Source organism: Acanthaster planci, linkage group LG10 (genome assembly GCF_054643075.1).
Source record: "Acanthaster planci isolate LZ-2023a linkage group LG10, COTS_SCS, whole genome shotgun sequence".
Classification (NCBI taxonomy): domain Eukaryota; kingdom Metazoa; phylum Echinodermata; class Asteroidea; order Valvatida; family Acanthasteridae; genus Acanthaster; species Acanthaster planci.
In genome coordinates this window covers 8,587,191-8,603,371 of record NC_141786.1, presented here as the reverse complement: position 1 = coordinate 8,603,371, position 16,181 = coordinate 8,587,191, and the positions used below count along the sequence as shown (strand labels likewise).

The 16,181-nt window shown below is 42.0% G+C and overlaps 1 protein-coding gene across 1 annotated transcript; it reads left to right on the top strand.

Annotated features, from left to right (window-relative positions):
• The first annotated feature begins 10,160 nt into the window (after window positions 1–10,160).
• LOC147797737 (uncharacterized) lies at window positions 10,161–12,789 on the top strand. Its single transcript, XM_087142881.1, has one exon. It carries the CDS (start codon window positions 10,283–10,285, stop codon window positions 11,078–11,080), a length of 798 nt encoding a protein of 265 aa, XP_086999007.1. The 5' UTR covers window positions 10,161–10,282; the 3' UTR covers window positions 11,081–12,789.
• Window positions 12,790–16,181: the final 3,392 nt, after the last annotated feature.

The following is a 16,181-nucleotide window of genomic DNA, read 5'->3' as shown; positions in this document are numbered from 1 at the left end:
TTGTGCTTTTCTAGTTACAAAAGAGACGCTTGGCACCAATACACGGTTTTCAACGGATGAGTAGGGCAGAAAGGAACCAGTCGGTTCCAGAGATGGTGGTCACTTTGCAAACGCTTGCCCCGAATCACGGGGTATAGCAATATTGTGTTGTGTTATTCACATTTAATTAACTCCCAAAAGGCTTATACAACCTAACTCGAAGAAACACCACATATGCAACATTCGACCGTACGGGGTGTCAACACATTGACATGGTTTGAGTTGTAACAAGACCCCACCAGTTCATATGACTTACTGTGATTTCATTCTACATCAGCTACACTCTTTGGTGATATTCCATCCTGCACGACAGCAGCAAGCCCTTGGGATGATTCTAAAACCAACTTAGTTATTAAAACATATTTTGTAGTCAGCAATTAACTGTTCTCCGGGGCGCTATTGGCCTATATGGGCAGTTTACCGGGTCTATTTCCCACCAATTCGGCCTGAAACCCAGAGATACACGCTTAACCACTTAGTTCTTATGGCGATGCCCAGCAAGAGTCTGTCAGTCGGAATTATTAAACGGTTAACAGAGGATGAGCAACTGAACTCCCATACAGTGTAACCATAGCAGACGAAAAGAGTAGTCGGCGCTCTCCTGTTCTTTGGACGTATATACAGGGACACTGGGACTATGACGACTATTCGAACATTCGGAAATGCGATCAATTATCTAATATTCGAATATTTATTTGCTCGAACCGAAACTTCAGAGGTGAAACTCAACGTTAACAGAAAAATAATAAAAAACAATAATTTTGTTGCCAATTTGATTTATTAGAGTATATTTCAAGGTCACTCGTGTTAAGTAAACCAAAATTCAGTAACTCGAAAAACTACTTTTCTTTGAACTTTCTTCACCTTTTCCTAATACATCTGTATTTTAATTCTGGAACTGGTACCAACTATTCAGATGTTGGATCGATGGAAGATCGAACACTCGATGATTCAGCTATTCGAACAGTTCACAGCTGAAAAACGTTGATTATGGCACCGACTGAACACAATCACTCTCAGGAGTAACCATGGATTTCTTCACAACGTCAGGCTGTAATCGCGGCCAGCTCAAGTTCAGTGTTGGCAGCCTCTATTGTTCCATGGTTTGTAGTGCTGGGATGACGGCCTAACTCTATCAAACAGCAAACATGTCTTTCTGGAGAAAAGAAAATCATCAGTAACAGAAGCGAATAAATGACAAATCATTGTGATTGATGTCCAACCGGGAGCTTTTTGAAGGGGCTAAAATGGACGCTTAATCGGAATGGATCAGGGTTCATTGCAATGCGTTCTCAAAATGTTTACATTTGATTGATTGACTGATTGATTTCTGCAGGTGTGAAGAAATGCTATCTATACTGCACTTACAACACAATTTATAAAGGTAAAGGAACTCAGATAAGCAAAACAGGTGCAGTTCTCGTGATGTGAACAGAAGACGTTGCCACTTGAGTGCCGGCGATGAGATTGCGCTGCAGTCGTGAATTCGGGAATATTAAATCAAAGAATAAAACTTTTTGCAGCGGTGCCACGTTTGAACAAACACCAAGGATGTAGGCTCTCCCGATTTCTGTCTAGAGTTCTGAGTGCGTTATAGCTTCCCGCCGAACACCCTATAATATACGGTGAAGGCACGAGTTTAAACTTAAATAAACGGTTGTAACAACAGCAGCCAAAGTTCGCACAATAGTTGTTGCTCACCGAGATTTAATTCTCGAAGAATGGAGCAGAAAGTCAGCCACCCGCGGCCAGTCAGTGCCCCTATGATCCCCCTACTCAGGACCTCCATTCACCGTTAATTAGAAATACACTCCACAAACATGTCAACGTCACCTGATGGGATCCCATCGTCAAAGCTTACCCGCATCGGCGGATAATCGCGAGACGATGCCGTCCCGGGAATTGGCAACGCGGGAACACAAAGGCGAGACCACGCGTGACGAGTTAATTGTAAATTGGAGCCGGCAACAGTAATGCGCAAGTGTTGCTCAACACAACGGAGCGGTCTTGTGTTGTTGGGATAAAAGTGAACCGTTATTCAAGGCGAGGACATGATTAATGGCAGCGTGAACGCATCTGCCACCCGAAGAACGAACCCAATGTACACAGTGGAGTAATGCACACCAATTACCTCTGCCATAGTTCGACGTGGCATCTTCAGCATCTCATCTCAGCGTTCTGTGTATTTTTAGTGTGGTGGTGGCCCACTCTATAGGGGATTACCTCAAATCACAAGAGCTCACAGAGACGTTCTTTCTTGGCACCCGTCGAACATTGGTACCGATTTGGACTGGCAAACGGAGAGTAACGTGGCTCCTAATAGGCCTAATACACTACTGTCTCCTGATACAAGAATAAGACAGCCGGGCAGTGACATACCTTTCAAAATGTCGTTTAAACGTGGTGATGCCCATGTTTTCACAGTCTGTGAGGGTCGTGTCGTTGTTGTTACATGCAGACCAATTTGAGTATTTCCAACCACTGTCAGTCGACAATATAGGTTTTGTCATGAAGCTAAAGAAAACTTAGATAATTATTATATCAGGGCATGGGGTTTTGGACATAATTGTTGTTGGTATGATTCTGTTTTCATGCTTGGCCTTTTGCTCAAACCTGGCAGATAATGATTTGAAAGATCTGACTTCCAAATGCTTCTAAGTATGCACCATGTCCACGGGAGCCAGCTTTTATGATCTTCTGACTTGGTACCTACCTAGAACACTCAGAGGTTCCATGGAGGATTCGTTGACGGATGTCGTATTTCCCCCTCCTCCCAACAGGATCAAATTTGACCCGCTGAAAGAGACTATGGTCCTACTGCTTTTCAGCACACACTTAGATGTAGCCAATTCCTTCTGGACGCCGATATTTCCAAGTAGACTTGAAATTCTTAATACAAAAACTGATAGGAACAAGAAACTGGCCTATCTAGTGTCCATGCTGGAAGATTGCAATTTATCATTCAAAATATCTTTCAGCCCGAGGTGCGTAGTGTTTATCTGCACACTAAGTGTATTATCTGACAAAATTGAAGTACCAGAACGATTTTTGTACACTACAAACACGACGCGGGGGATTTGTAATGTATGATGAAATGACAAAAACCACACAGATTCCCTCGCTTGACGAGATTACCGTGCGTGCTCCTTCTCTAGACAACCAAATTTCCCTCAGGCATGGGACCACGACATAACAGGCACTAAAGGGTGGTTCAAGAAAAGTAAACCCAAGTTTAAAGTAATTGTCCACTCGCGTCCTGCAATTCCAAAAACTTGTATTTATCTAGCGTTGATGAGTAGGATGTTTGGCAATGATCCTGAAAAAGAAAACGGTTGATCTAGCTTAATTGGATCTCAAGATATCACTCATCACGTAGGGCATGTATAAAACTGACTCGTCCAATGGACTTTCCTACCTTAGGTTTCGGTCTTCAACCAGCTATCCTTGGTTTGCAGTACATGATGAGTGCTGCGTCTTGCATGTGTTGCACTGCATGTTGCTTCAAGCGCGTTCTTCCGATGGTAGTGAAGCCACTTTCAATTTGCCGTCTTAGTTTGTTTATTGTTCTTGGAGGGCTTTCGCCGATTTAACAGCTTCCCAAAAGTCAAAAATCGAATGGAGTGAGGTTTGGTGACCCCAGTAGCCAATTTATTGATTACCAAGTCCAACCACTCGGTCGGGAAAAAGTTCTTGAAACAGGTTGGCCAACTACTACTCTTCAAAGGAGCTCCATCTTCGTCCCGTGGACACCAGACAAATGTGTCACACAAAGCAGGAGATAGATTAAACTTGAAAAGGCTAAAGGAAATGACTCTCAAAAGTGGTTTTACCTTACATGTTTTCATTGTATTCAGTCATGCTTAAGAGCAGTTTTGTACATGTCATTATCTTGATATAAAATTAGGCTAGACCTTCCATTTTATTCCAGGATTATTGCTAAACTCCCTCATCAACACTAGGTAAACACAAATTCTGGAGAATCACAGGGAGTGGGCGAGCAATCACCTTAAATGTGGATTTTTGGGTGTTTATTTTGTTGTTGTTGTTGTTGTTGTTGTCATTTATGTTGTTGTTGTTTTTGTTTTGTTTTGCTCTGTTTTTTTCAACCACACTGTATAGTTTTTACTTCGAGTAGTTCCGGAGGCACTTCGATTACTGCACCTTATTCCAAAATAGAGCGAATCATGGGTGCAAATCCCGAGATATGGGGTATATATCCCCTATTTTTTTTTATCAAGGGGGTATTGAATAATTCTCGCCCCCACGTTTTCGTGCTGTGAAAAAAAGTTAAGGCAGAATTTTTTCGGACTTCTCAAAAACGTACATGTATTCAATAGCACTCAAAAAGGAAGAGCATTAACAACAACAGAAATATGCCGTTCTGATGAGATTCATCAGGAATATAAAGCCAGTACATATTACAGAACAGATGTACATCTGTATCATGAACATCGCCCTCTATAGAGTGTTGAATGGTGCCTGTTTTCCAAATTTCTATGGCCGGGCAAGTTATACTCAACACTTCCCATCCCCTGTTGCCCAATGTACGGCACAGATTTGCCCCACTGGGACGAATACACTTGGGAAAATAGGACGAACTGAATGATATGATACTATAATTACAATCTCATCTTTTGTTCTCTCAGAGCCGCAATGTCAAAATAAGGGGGACCTTTTCTCCACGAGGAGAAAATAATCAACACATCAGTTAATTCCCAGAGTTCCCGGTCATGCCTGGAGCTGTACGGCTGTTTTATGGTAGACAATACATCGCTCGGGTCCCTTCTCTCGCTACTCAACCCTTCTTACTCGGCAGTGGTTGCGGTCTAGCCAATGGGAGTCTACAGGCTTGTGGTGTATGTCTAGGGTGGGGATTACATGGGATCTTTGCCAAGTTGGCCCATTGGAAAAAACGTTATGACCATATTTAGTGATACAGTGAAACATTCATCACCGCTCCGTCGACACCAGGGTTTTAACGAAACGTCAGTGAGTAGCGCCGATTTTCTGTCTCGAGCAAAAGCATTACCTCATCTGTTGAAAAGAGCCATGCTAGTCGGGAGTGTTCATTTTGTTGGTAGCGATGCGACAGTAACGCGTACATTTCGTAGCCGTTTGTGAACCACCGAATTTCAGTTCCGACCAAATGAGCCTCCGTTGCTAAGAAAATCGCGCCTTCTCTTGGTCCAGCCAGAGGCTCATGGAGCTGACTGTGTTGGCAGGAGCAGCATTATTAACGCTGACTCTCTAGAACATGTTGACGATGACAAACGGAAGTTGGTACAGAATACGTAATCGAAAGTGTCTATTTCTACAACTCCGCCTCACGTTTTTTTTACAGTCATACAGGGAGCTAGCGAGGAAAATCCTCCTTTTTGATAACGCGTATTTCGCTGCAGCAAAATACTTCACAAGGATACGCATTTTGCTCACATGAAAATACTTCACCGACTTGAAGCATCCTATACTAGTCTGATTCCTCAGATGCAAATACTCCTTTCCCATGATTCCAACTCAACTTCTCATCAAATTTTTTTCTGTTCTTATACCATGAAACTCTATTACCTGAACTGGGTCACTGAATACCGTTGACCAAGTTTGATAATGTAAAACTTTACCTCCCTGTTCTTAATTACTGATAAATTTTGTTGACCAATGATAATACGACAACGACAAAGTAAACCAATGACTTAGCTATAACTTCTGATAAAAGCTTCACCCCATTTCAAAGAAAGATCAATTATTGAAAAGATCCACGTGCAAATGCATTACCACCAGCTCTCACGTTCTCAGGAACTCGACCAAGGCCAGCTGGCTCAGATGACCATCTGACACTTTTTCGCTGACAATCCAATCTTGTGTTCAATATCGCTTTCCTGTTCTCCCCCCCCCCCATCAATGTCATATAGCTGGGCCCTGTTTAATATTAGAATAATATAGTTAACCCTAACAGTCCCGTAGCCTCCAACTTCGGTCTGATTCTACATACGCCCTTGGGGTTAGGGTCAATGAACAGATGTTTCTATTGCTTCATTCCTATCAAATATTGCCGTCATTTTCTCATAATTATTTGTCTTTTCTTTATGAACTCCGTTGCTGTATTTTTTCATCAAACAGACTATATAATCAATTACATTTTTTCAGATAATTTCAGCCTCACTGTATTTCTTTTCGAAACGAAAAATGCAACAGTAATATTAAAATGTTCAATAATCATATCGTTTTACTGTGTCCTTTATGTTCAAACTAAACGTTTGGTCTACGAGAAAATAATGTTCCGTCGAGAACAATGGAAAGAGGGATAGGCTAAAGCATAGATTTGAATATTCATGAGCGCTGCGACTTGTGAAATATCTGACCAAACTCGTGCACAAGTCGTGGGCTATCCCATAATGTACATGTAGGCTACCAATGGTGTTGAAATACTGGACATGTGAAATCCATTTCGTCTCACCTAAACACAACCCGGAGGAACGGACAGGCAGTGATGTACGTCACAAATCAGGACAAGGATCTGAAGGCCACGGAAGTTACATATACGGAATAATTTGGTCGACGTAACTCCGATTAACCAAGGCAGGTCGACCATCCCAGTTGTTTCTCTATAATTGTAAACGCTACAATCCATCACGTGGCGTATCCAGCGAGGAGTCCAGCGGTAACATCCCCCAACGCCACCTTACCGGTTTTTACTTTTTTTTTTCCTTTATTTTATTTATTTTATTTTATTTATTTGGAAATTGAAAGGCCGTGTTTGTAAAAATTAGAAACTGCACCACTTCCTGACTTTGGGGATAATGGCATTCTTCATCGATGGAATATTTAGAATACATTTCCATCCCCGTCGAAGATCTGGATGTGCCCTTGCAATCCATCGTCGAGAGAGGGGGCTATTTACATTTCGCTACAGACCCCTTTTCTGTTCAAAAGTAACATTGACCATCATTCTGTAAGCAGAAATCTCACCTGTAGTTGACGAACATGAAATTAAAATAATAAATATAAATAAAGTAGTATGGATCCATTACTTGTGTAATGTTTGAATAAGCCAATTCGTAATTACGAACTGCGCATGCAAGACTGGACTTTTGCAAAGGTCATTTGAACGCAAAACGAATTGATTTTTGTATAGCTTGTGTGTCGCAAACGGGTTGCTGTTGATCATACGGTCCTTTAATTAAGAATTTGCTGAAATAAGGAAGATGCTGAGGAAGAAATAGGGAAGTAACATCCGCACATGGAACTCACTCTAAGACATCTTCATGGAAATCAGTATCTTTAAGATATAATGAAACTGAAAATGAAGAAAACGGAAATTTTCAATACGTGCGAGTTTAAACTATCTTTCATACAAATTGAAGTTGATTAAGTGTCGATTAATTAATCCAAGTACAGCATATGTGGAATCCTATCTTTCGATTGGGCCACGGTCAACAGACGAATTTCATCAATTAAAAGATCTTGCTCACATCTATCTATGGTAAAAATTTTACCAAACTTAAAAATAATTGATCAAAATCAAAGCTCTAGAAGAATCGTGCACTTTGCATTCGCTACACAAACGAATGTCAAAGAAAGGCACCTGCTCAGGACGCACGGTGAAGCGATTTATTTCACTGTGATGTATAAATGAGCCTTGCCTTACCTTCGGTACAGCATACATGTGGTAATTACGAACTGGCTTATAGCTCTTCGAGATTCTGTTAATTTAACACCCTTTGAATTAATTATTCTTTTAATTTTGTACTTATGGCCAGTCATAGTTGAGTCGAATGTAGAGTCATTTGTCTTCAGAGCTCAATTATAACAAGGTTAAAAAGGGCTTTTTTTCTGTTCATGCCAAGATGTGAATTCTGAATGTAGATTGCGTCATTCGGAGAAAACAGAGAATATCGCGGGACCTTCGCCCTGTGCTCGGAGTGGATAAACCCTTGTGCACGCCAAGGAGTGCATGTAGCCATTGTTTTTAGGCCCTAGCCATTGTTTCTTATGAAAAAAAAACCGCATAAAAAGAACAACAACAGAATCAAGGCCTGCTACCTACAGCATGTACTTTGCTCGCAGGGGGGCGGAAATGAAAGAATATAGTGATCGCGCCCTCTATAAACACATTGAAGCAAAGGGCGACAGCACACGACGCGTTGTGTCGTGCGTCGTGTCGTGCTTCAGGCGACATAATAGTCGGCGCGGCGCACGACATACAACGTGATGCACGATTGTGCGACGCGACGGGCAACGGAAGGAGCGACATTTACATTTAGGCAGAAGCAAATGCTACAAGGAGAGGACGTAAGCCAGCACGACACGACGGGCGATGGCACGACGCGAGGTAGTGACAAGAAAGCGACGGCACAACGCAAGGAGCCGTCACGCCGTCGCGTCGTGTGGTTGTGTCACCTTGGAAGAGGATAGAAAGAGACAGAAATGTGTGTCATAAATAGTACACCATAACCTCAAGATTCTGGCGTATATGAAATCGCCAATAGAACTACACAGATTCGAAAATGCAAGCGCCTCCACCGACACGGTATGCTTCCCGAAATATTTTTGCTTATCATGCTGTGTCACGTGAACTTCTATAGATGTGTTAAATGAGGACTACTTGTAGTCAACATTCATTTGTTTATCTTTTCATCACACACACAAAAAAGTTGTGCTTTCATATCAGCCCAGTGGCCGGCCGCGGGGTTTAATAGACAAGGAGACTGGTTGGAGAGCCAAACGTTGTTTCTGACTTCGTACGAATATTCCCAACTGTAAAATGTCCATACTTGTATTTTTACCAGCATTGCCACTACAATATTGATTCAGCTCGAGAGAAAACTGGAAATTAAGAAAAATGGCAACATGCTGAATTCCATTTTGTTTCCATAAGGCAAATTACCAACACACTTGTACAAAAAATTAAATAAGAAAGTAAAAACTCCGTTGTCTATTTCATAATCTGAAAAGCAAAGCATCTACAAGTGACATCTCCGTTGTCACAAACACCTGCTATGAAGGCGTCTGATTTTGAAAAATTGAATTTTGGTAATCTTGTAAAGTTTTATTGTACAGTAACGTCACTCTGTTAATCGAAGATTTTCAATCCAGGAGGGCGAAAAAAATGTCAAACTTTGCTTTTTTGCAGTGTTCAAAACTAAACCAAACTTTTTCAAAATAGAAAATAAGAAATAAAAATTTATAATAACCTATATTTATGTAACTTCATAGTTTCGGAACAGTTGAAAAATGTTATTTTCGATTGTTATTCAGCCCTGTTGATGATTGGAGTAATGATCATGCCCACTTTTCGTTCCAGACGCTTCAAATTGGGCACTGCAAACCATTGATATATTTTAAATACCGATTTTGAATGCACCAAACAAAAGAAAAAGATACAGAGAGACAAAGGAAGAGTAAGATGAAAGAAATCACCTTGGTCAAGCTTGCAAGGATACTGAATGATTGCACCGTGTAGTTGGGGCTTTTTTCTTCGTCTGCAATATTCTTTTTCTTTTAATATATATATTTTTTTAAAGATCAGCTAAAGTTTTGATTCAGAGTTTTTCGTTGTATGAATACCGTTTGGGGATATAAATTGAAGTACGAAAAATATATAAGCACGAAAAAAATGCAAAGCTGGTTTCTGCCAGAGATGTTTGTAACAAGCAACGTGAAACGATATTCATTGTTTAAGTTCTATACTTTGTACGTCCAAAGCATTCAGGCTCATGTAGTTTTCATTATTCTATTCTGTGTTTCCAAAATACACACTAATAAAATGTCAGGCAAAGAAAAAAAATATGAATTTGCAATGAATGAACATCCGAGGAAAAAGGTTTCAGTCGCTTTTCTCCTTTTGTCGTCAACCAAAACTAAATTTGGGTTCTGAGGGTCTGCACATATTTATTATGTATCTGTTCCTGGACATAGGGTGACAGAAATTTTTGCTGAAAGTGTGAATATGTCCCTTAAATTTGCAACGAAAGGACAGATTTTACAGACATTCTCCTTGTGAAGGGCTGGTGATGAATTATTCATGTCGATTTCCCGGGCGTCCGGAGACAGGCTATAAATGTGGCGTGCTATGACGTCAGCTTTTAAATTCTCCCTGTGTCGTCTGCCACAAACGCGTCTTCCGCATTCGCCTTGTGCTGTGTGCTGCATGCTGTACACTGACTTTGCATTCATTCCATTGTACTGGTAACACCTGGATCTTGCAAGAAATTTTTCCGAGACGTAAAACCGGGGAAAACAAGCAATGGCGGACTCTACCGTGACCGAAAACGCGTTGAATGGAAAGGACGGCGGCATTGCTACAGTCCCAAAGAGAGCCAAAGCGACCACCTCTCGACCCACGACCCTCAACAAAGTTGTGGAGGCTATACGGAGCTGCGATGACAACCCCCGCAAGGGAACCAGTGTCAAGGCCATCAAGACTTGGATCGACGCCAACTACAAAGACACCAAGTCCACCCAGAGAGGCCTGCTGAAGAAAGCCCTCGAGAACGGCCTGGGGCGTCAGGTCATCGAGAGACCGAAGAAGGAGGACGAAGGCAAGCCGCTACTCACGGGCTACTACAGACTGGCCAAGCCCAAGCCAGCTCCCAAAGGTGCCAGGAAGGCCACTGCCAAAACAAAGCCGCTGAAGAAAGCTGGGACCCAAAGTACCGACGGGGAGCGTCGCAGCCGCTCGACATCGCCCAAGGGAAAGAAGGCCAGGCCTGTTCCCCGCGCCCGTGCTCGCTCCGTCAGCGCCACGCCGCGAGTCAGCAAGTCCAAGAAGGTCCGCAGCCGGTTGAGCAAGTCGCACTCGCCGCTTCGCACGCCCAAGCTCATCAAGCCCAAGTCGAAGGCAATGGCTGGCGGCAAGAAAAAGACGACCTCCCCCGCCTTGATCAAGCCGGCAGCCAAGACCAAGAAATCACCGGCAGGCAAGAAACAAGTCAAGAAATCCCCGGCTGATGAGGCGGCTGCCAAGAACACGACGAAGACCGCAAAGCCAGCTAAGGCAACTGGAAAGGCCACAGTGAAAGACGGTGGTAAAAAGAAGAAATGAACACTACTTAATCATTGAACATTTTAAGTACTTTTATCCATTAAATTGCCGAGTATTCTTTTTTAATGCATATTTATTTTTCCTCTGCAGAATGTAATGTTTTCTTTAGTGTAGTTTTGGGTGTGATATGTGTGGGGAAATGCATGTAAAATATTCTAATTATCGAGAGGCAAACTTACACTGAAAGCAAGCAAGGAATTATCTTGCGCATATTTTTACTTACAAAAATTGTACATTTGTGAACGCTTTATCCAATTCCTTGAGTCAAGATGCTTAGACGCGAAGTACTAACGACGCTAAAAATTCCTCATTTTTCTTTAACTTTCGATTCTGAATGTATTTGATTGTAAACATTAAGTGTGTTGTACATCTCTAAGTTTTAGTGGAATTGGATGTTGGAGTTAAATTTAAATTACACGTAAAGGCGAAACAAAAATAGTGTTTGAGGATTCTTTTTACGGGTTCATGTTTGGGGTTGTTTTACCTCACAGCTCTAAAATAAATGGGGTGGAGTGATTCACGCCTAACCTTTCCCTAATCGTCACCCTTCCAATCATGCAGGCATGCCAGAAGCTGGGTCATGCCTTTAGCCGACACTTCACGATAGGCCTTAATTTTTTTTCTCCTCAACACGGGAAAGTGAAGGGGGGGGGGACTGTGGCTCAATAGTCCATTTCTGGTAAAACGTGTGTGTGTGGGGGGGGAGTTACGTCTATGATTACATTCTTGAGCTGCTATACCAAACTCCATGACTTTGATATCACTCTGAAGAGTCGCATGCCCGTACATCACCTGACATCCTGTGTACAAACACTATGAGATTCGTCTGGAAGAAACTAGCTTTTATAAATGAAAGTTTCGACATGTCCCCTACACGTATGTTCGGTCCCCATAGACTGTGCGTGCATTTAGTTTGTGTATTCCGCATGCGCAATAGCAAAATGGTCGTTGGCCTGAAAACTGGTATTCTAGCAGACGACGCATATCGGTGAGGGATTTGTCCTGCCATTTGCCTTGAAGACCTTAATTGCCCAGAACCAATCAAACGGTGATATATAATAGCTTCTGATAAGAAAGATCTGCGGAAATTGTCAGAGAAGTGGAAATGTCAATTTTACGAAAAAGGATAATTATGAAAAATTTTGTTTTTTTTTCCAGCTAACTTTGTGACTAGTTTTCATCATTTTACCTGGGTTAAATCGAATGCCATAAGAAAGACTAGTAACCCTTTTGAAACTTCACTTCGTTTTTCATTGGAACCCATTTTCGTCATTTTCCGTGTTTTCTCCCTTTTCTCTCTCTAGGATAACTCCTTCGAGCTGGATTTTTGATGATGATTTCCTTGACTGTTCATCTTCATTTTGCAACGGATAATCCTGACCCCAAAATGCCCCTGAAACTGTTTTTTCAGAGAGGGGAAAACGTGTGCGAGTTCACACAATGCCATCATACCCCACATTAAGTGGACTTCTTTTGTGCAGAGGTCCACACTATGCCACGCCTGCACACACCCTCGGATACGGTGTGCGTTTTGGTATGAGTTGACTTTTACTGTATTGCACTAATACGTACAACGACGTCAAGTTGCCCGACTATAAGGCCCAAACAAAAACTTTCCGTTCTCTTCCATACAGTTTCCTTCTTGCATGATACTTAGGGGCGTTCATGGTATTCCTCACTAGTTACAAGTAGAGAAATGTCAGGGAAAACTCAGCAAAACTGAAAAAATCCCCTCTTAAATGTTGGCTTCACTTCCAACTTCTGACTCTGTTACTTTGGAGTATGTAAGAAAGACGGACAAAAATTTGGCAGAAAATGGATTTTTATCGTGTGCAAGTTAGCAAAGGGGATTTTGAGTGTTTAAATTGTAATCGGTATGGAAATGAGCTTGGTGTTGATAGATTACTTTTGGGGTCCACCTGAGTCAAGAGCCATTTTACTAGCTTCTGGCTGTGGTGGGATTCAGCACGCATGCGCACAAACTAAGTGAGGGGCATGAACATACGTACCTGCTAAACTGAAAAAATTGAGCGCTGTCCATTACATGAACTTTCCCACCTTCTGTCGAGTTGTTTCTGTGACCTTACCTTCGTCCCTACATAGAAAGCTCCACGTTCCCCGCAAAACCATTTTGTAGCGATCCTGAGCACAGTTCCGAGACTAGTCGACGCTAACGTATGGAAGAAAACTAATAGCAAAAACGGTTTAATTGGATTTTCTGTAGAAAAAAAATGAAGAAAGCCAGAAAACATGAGAGAAAACGATCAAAATCACAGCCCTGTACATTTTCAATGCCCCTTGCGGCCAAGGCCATTTGTGCGCAAGGGCGCATAATTTGGAAGGTATTAGTGAAAAGGACTATTACGTTCTGAGCGTCCAAGGTCTTGGATGACCCCCCCCCTTCTGGAAGGGGTGGAGTCCACTCTAAGAAATGCATCAAATATTTCATTGATGCCTGGCAAATTAAAGTTCTACATTGGAATGGCAGGTTGTACAACATTAGTTATAAGTAAAGGGGTATTCCAACGTTAGTCTCCGCTCTTTTTTATTGCTTTTCTCTTTTTGGTATAAAAATGCTGTTATGCCATTATTGGTCGGATTACCTTTTGAGCGGATGAACTTCAGCGAATCGTTTACAGTTCCGTTGGTTTCCGCCGTAGGTATCCGGAATATCTCGGAGACAATAGAGTGGTAAGGGTTCCTCACGAGCAAAATGGTGCGCTCGAACGACTGTATGTGTGACAGGGTGTAAAAGTGGCTCTTGACGCATACCGTCTGGTTGCGACGATAGTCCATTCTTACCACAGGAAAGCCTGCAAAATGATCAATCGCCCACAGATGTGCATGGTATAATGGCTACCAATATCATCGAATTCAAAGCTTAATGACCATTTGAAACGGACGTGAACTTAACTCTGAAGCCATTATTGCACTTTCCTACTCCTCTTAAGAAGTTAGTATTAAAACAGCTCTATAAAAACGCTGAGCAATTTTTCCCCAACGTTGGGTACCACGTGAATCGCTTAACTGTTGGGAGAAATGTCAAAATGCAGGGTAAAAAGTGGTTACACGGTTAACATTCTCCTACAACCGTTGGGTAAAATGAGACAAGTTTCCCATATTTTAGGAGAGAATCAACGCGGTTGGGCAATCTGCTTGTCCAACACTTAGGCGACTCACCTGGTACCCAACGTCGGGCGAAAATTGGCCCGCGTTTTACAGCGATGTTTGATATCCCTTTTTGGTTAGTGTTTGGAATTGTCCACACTTTCTGTGACAATTTGAAGGCGCTGTTGTTCTGTGTAGAGATTTTTACTGCTTATATTTACATTTTCTCATACAAACAAGTTCTGATGAAACTTTGTTTACGTTCATAATATCATGTATGAAAACAACTGCAGAGAAAAATCATTATACAATGTAAACAGAATTCCAAAATGTCAGAAGAGCGTCAAGAAATGGTTTGACTTACGATGCTACGTTCGTAAACAATCCAAAAGTTAAAAGTTATGTAAAACATAAATACGTCAAGAATGGCTTACCTTTATCAAAAAACAAAAAAACGAGAACAGTTATTCACGTGGGTGGACTGTTCCAGTCAGGAACCCCGTCGCCCTCTCAGTGAGGAGCTGCGTCCAGGAGAGTCCAGAGCGAGGGTAGCTGGCCAGTGCAACCTGCGGCAGGCTGCTGACAGGATTAAGCTTCACGTCTGGACACCTTGCGTCTGTAGATCATGACATAATATAAGATTCAGCACCCACACCTTTTGAAACCTCAAATGAAGATTGACATTTACGGAAGCGCTTTAAGTGTCCCCTTTACAAGACATTTTTACACCTTTGAGATTTTCCTTTCCAAAAAAAGCCATCCTGAATTAGAGATGTTTTCTGCCACTATGAGTGAGGGGATTGAGTGCTGAATCTTATATTGAATGGCGTTGACAATGAGGAAACCTTTCCTTAATGATGTTTTGAATGAGCAAATTTTGGGAACAGAATTATATCCGATAAAATGTAGAAAAACTTGGTCAAGTTTAAATAATTAAAAATGTCCAATTTTCCATACTCCTGACCAAAAAAACATGTCAGACAATTTTCATATGGAATAAGTTCATAAAGACAGACGAATAATGTCAACAAAAAGTGAGCAAAATTGTTGCAAGGACCCATCAAAATATGCATTAAACATGACAAGTGCAAAGGTATCAGCACCTGGTATGGATGTTCTGTACAGAGACATGTACTCCCGTCCTCCACAGCCTTGCTGGGACCGCCCTGGACAGGAGATGTTGCAGTTGGCGCTCTCCGTGTCCTTCAGCAAGAACACTCCATGAACCGGCTCAGGGCGGCATACGTAATAGCCCACACGAGACAAGACGTACGATTATTGAAGTCGCTTTTGCAGCTGGAGTGAAAACAAACGACCACGGGTGTCAGTTTGTGACGTCACACAAATAGTTTCATAGCGAAATCGGAAAGGTTGGACACATTTCAACAAGTGAGTGTTGCATTGGCCGGAAGTAAGTATGAACCGACTTTTAGGCTATGTTCCCACCCTGTCTTGAATTTGTTTCAGTAACCACCTGTTTTCCTTGAAGGTTGAGGCTTCATTTTGGGGGCCGTGTTAGAAATTACACTGGTACAGAAATGACGCTAGTTTGAAGGCTAGGGCATTACTCGAGGGACCGTGACTTCTAAAATAGAATAGCACTGACTGAGGATTTGCAGCTGTACGAGTGGACCAAAACCAGGAAGAAAGAAATCCAAAGCCTCAAACACCTCAAATTAAGAGATATATATGCAAATTAACCACAACCAAATTCATAGCAGTACCGTGACATTGAGGGTTTATCATGCTTTCCCTTGTCTTGTAATAAATCTAGTGTAAATTGATAACACAATCATTGATATCTCCTGATAAGCCCAATTATATTTAGTTCAATTCTGGGCGTAATGGGAGACTTTGAGATGCTGGTTGCAGCAAACAGACCGGTCTCTTGTACAGTATTGCGCGCGCTCAGAACTAAGCAAGAACGCTCAAAACAACGTGCGCATGCTCAGAAATGGTAAAAAGGGACCGGTATGTCTGCCGCCAGCAAGCG

Bases quoted from the DNA above. Each gene is read 5' to 3' on its own strand.
- LOC147797737 (XM_087142881.1), top strand. From the start codon at position 10,283: ATGGCGGACTCTACCGTGACCGAAAACGCGTTGAATGGAAAGGACGGC.